Source organism: Arachis duranensis, chromosome 9, assembly GCF_000817695.3.
Source record: "Arachis duranensis cultivar V14167 chromosome 9, aradu.V14167.gnm2.J7QH, whole genome shotgun sequence".
NCBI classification, from domain to species: domain Eukaryota; kingdom Viridiplantae; phylum Streptophyta; class Magnoliopsida; order Fabales; family Fabaceae; genus Arachis; species Arachis duranensis.
Window position 1 is genome coordinate 5187510 of NC_029780.3, and position 3508 is coordinate 5191017.

Sequence of the window (3508 nt, forward strand, 5' to 3'; positions counted from 1 at the left end):
CGGCGGCAGTGACGCGCTGACTTGTTGGAGCCGAGAGTTGCGAATTGCAATAGAAGACGCCGGTCGATTCCAATAGCTAAGATCGACGACGATAATGACTCTCAGTGCAGCTGAAAAATAGAAGGCACCAAATGCAGCGCTATAATAATAACAAAAAATTAACAGAGCGGTAGAAGTTGGGAAAGGAGGAGGAGAAAGAGAAGGGGAAGGGCCTCAAATTGAAAAAGAAGGGAAATGACAAGGAAATTGGGGTTGGGTTGGAGAAGGGGAAGGAGAGCGTAGAAAGGGAAAGGGAAAGGGAAAGGAAAAGGGAAACTGCGGAAGGGGAGGTTTTTCTTTTTTTTAATAAATATAAAACGACGTCGTTTCAATCCTTTCCAATTATGGCAAAAAGATGAAAATTATTTTAGGGACTACTATGAGTTTGAAGGACAATTTTAGAGACGAATTTGAATAATTATTAACTTCAAAAATTAGTTTAAGACTCGAGTACAAATTTAAGGATTACTTTAAGTTTTAACTCATAAAATTACTTTCGTACTTATCCTGTAAAAGACAAAAATTAACATTTTTTATTTATGAAAATTTAAAATATTAACAAATTTATATATAAGTAAAATTAATATTTGAATATTTTTATGGGTAAAAAACGTTATTAAGCTATGTGAGGAGAAGTTTTACCCAAATCAGCCAAACTGAATTTCGATACAGCATTCAACCAAAAAGAAATTTTTATATAATTCGAATCTATATGATTCGAATTATAGTTGTATGTAGTTCGAATTGAGTAAACTCGAATTACATGAACTAATGCAATCCAAGTAATTCGAAACAAGTAGTTTCGAATTAGAAAAGAATAATTCGAACAATATCAATTCGAATTACTTAGAAAGTGTGACGCTAGGTATAGTTCGAGACATATCGACTCGAATTACTTACACAGGGTAATTCAAATTTAGTTAATTCGAATTATATGTATATGGTGCGAATGGAGTTGATTCGAATTAGTGTGAAGCGGAGCTCTATATATATGGTGTGAACTCATGTTGCTCTCAACAAAAAGGTGAGATGGCTAGTGAGAATAGTTTTCTAGTGCTTGTACACCACAGAGGATCGATTAAGAGAAAAACTCGGTCTGGCGTAAAGTTCACTGATAAGGATCCTCTATGTATTATCGTGAGTCCAACGACCAGCTACGATGCTCTCGTTAGCTCTGTGCTGGCAAAGTTTGGTCTGGAAGGAGTGAAAAGGGTTAAGAAATTTTTCTATCGCATCCCAACGGCGGTGCTCCATGATACGGTGAAGTATGATTGTTTCACGATCGGGAGTGATGAGGACTTGCAGGTTATGTATCTTTGTCGTAGGCAGTTTCTCGAGGTGAGGACACCAGAGCTGTTGGCAAAGCTGGTTGATGTGGTATCCAGCTCGGGTGGTTCGAACAGGAACGCCAACACTATAGTCACGGTGGCTCGAGCTCCAGACCTGCGGTTGCTTCATCATCTGTACCTGTGTATGAGCCAGCGATACAGGCGGTGGCCTCCCCATCGTTCGCTGTTGATCTCAGCGGTAATGTTGGAGACGAGGTAAGGTATGGGGAACATCTTGCGACCGAATTACGGTGTCCTACACCGGCTGGTGTTGGAGAGGGATTGTTTGATGATCCAGATGACGATGATGTCGAGTCGGATATGATCGCTGATAACAGCGGCGATGATCTTGGAACGAGTGATCCGAGAAGGGCTACAGGTGGATCTATTTCTGGCACACAGCAGTACCCACCCCATTTTTCATCGTTCGACCTGGATGCCATGAGGCATGACGAACATCCTGGGCAGCCGGCTGGATTTGGCCCTAGAGACACGGAAGGGTCTGCCGATATGACAGAGTTCCAGGTTGGGCAACAATTTTGGGATAAAGATGAGGCGTTGTTGAGTGTGAAGACTTACAGCATCTGCCGAAGGGTACAGTACAAGGTAGTTGAGTCAGACTATCGAAGGTATGTGGGAAAGTGTTCTGAGTTTGGGAATGGGTGTATATGGTTGATTCGGTTGAGTCTCCGGCAGCGCAAGGGCTTGTGGGAAGTCAAGCAGTACAATGGACCGCATATCTGTCTCGCCACCTCCATCTCCAGCGACCATAGGAGTCTGGACTACCATGTGATAGCGAAGTTCATTATGCCAATGGTTAGGGCTGATGCATCCGTCAACATCAAGGTGCTTCTAAATGCCACGGCCGCACATTTTGGGTTCAGGCCTACGTATAGGAGGGTATGGATGGCGAAGCAGAAGGCTGTTGCCATTATCTATAGGGACTGGGATGAGTCGTACAACGAGCTCCCTAGGTGGGTGTTAGGAGTTCAGTTGACGATGCCTGGTACTGTTGCAGTCCTGAGGACTTGCCCTGTTCGAGTTGGGGGACAGCTGGACGAGTCCCATGCTTATTTTCAGAGGCTATTCTGGACGTTCTCCCTTGTATCGAGGCTTTTCGTCATTGCAAGCCGTTGGTGAGTATTGACGGCACCCATCTATATGGCAAGTATGGGGGAACGTTGCTTGTGGCGATTGCACAAGACGGAAACTCCAACATACTCCCGGTGGCATTTGCACTAGTCGAGGGTGAGAATGCTGAGTCTTGGTCCTTCTTTCTCTCCCACCTCCGCCAGCACGTGACACCTCAGCCAGGTCTGTTAGTTATTTCAGATAGGCATAACGGCATCAAGGCAGCACTCGAGGCGCCTGATGGGGGATGGCTACCTCCGGCTGCATACCGGGCATTCTGCATTTGGCACGTAGCAGCAAATTTCGCCCTCACCTTCAAGGGAAAGGACGCCCGGAGGCTTCTTGTGAACGCCGCATATGCAAAGACCGAAGTGGAATTCGAGTACTGGTTTGACATTCTGCGCTCTGAGAATCCGGCAATGTGTGAATGGGCGAACCGGATTGAGTATTCGTTGTGGACCCAGTATTGTGATGAGGGTCGGAGATTCGGGCACATGACGACCAATATATCTGAGTGTGTGAATTCCATCCTGAAGGGGGTAAGGAACCTCCCTGTATGGTCGCTGGTGAAGGCCACATACGGAAGGTTGGCAGAGCTATTTGTCCGTAAGGGGAGGGAGGCAGAGGCGCAGTTGGGCACCAGACAACAATTCAGTCAATACCTGGTAAAGTGTATCGAGGCCAACCTCAAGACAGCTAGGTGCTTCACGGTGATTGTTTATGATAGGGATAACTCGGAGTACACCGTGGCAGAGACGACTCCTACTGGTTCGTTCTCACTGGGTAGCTACAGGGTCTCATTAGCCTCGCAGACTTGTGATTGTGGGTACTTTCAAGCACTCCATTTCCTGTGTCCGCACGCACTGGCATGCTGTGCCTACTCACGTCTTACTTGGCAGCCATACGTCCACGAGGTCTATCGCTTAGTTCCGTTTTCGGTGTCTATCGGTTGGGATTTACACCTCCAATTCCGGAGGGTTTCTGGCCACCGTATGACGGGCCTACCGTGA

The 3508-nt window shown here is 46.1% G+C and overlaps 1 protein-coding gene across 1 annotated transcript; it reads left to right on the forward strand.

Annotated features, from left to right (window-relative positions):
- Positions 1–1068: 1068 nt before the first annotated feature.
- LOC110275596 (uncharacterized) lies at positions 1069–3508 on the forward strand. Its single transcript, XM_021131762.1, has 3 exons — positions 1069–1416; positions 1530–2341; positions 2386–3508. Exons 1-3 carry the CDS (start codon positions 1069–1071, stop codon positions 3506–3508), a joined length of 2283 nt encoding a protein of 760 aa, XP_020987421.1.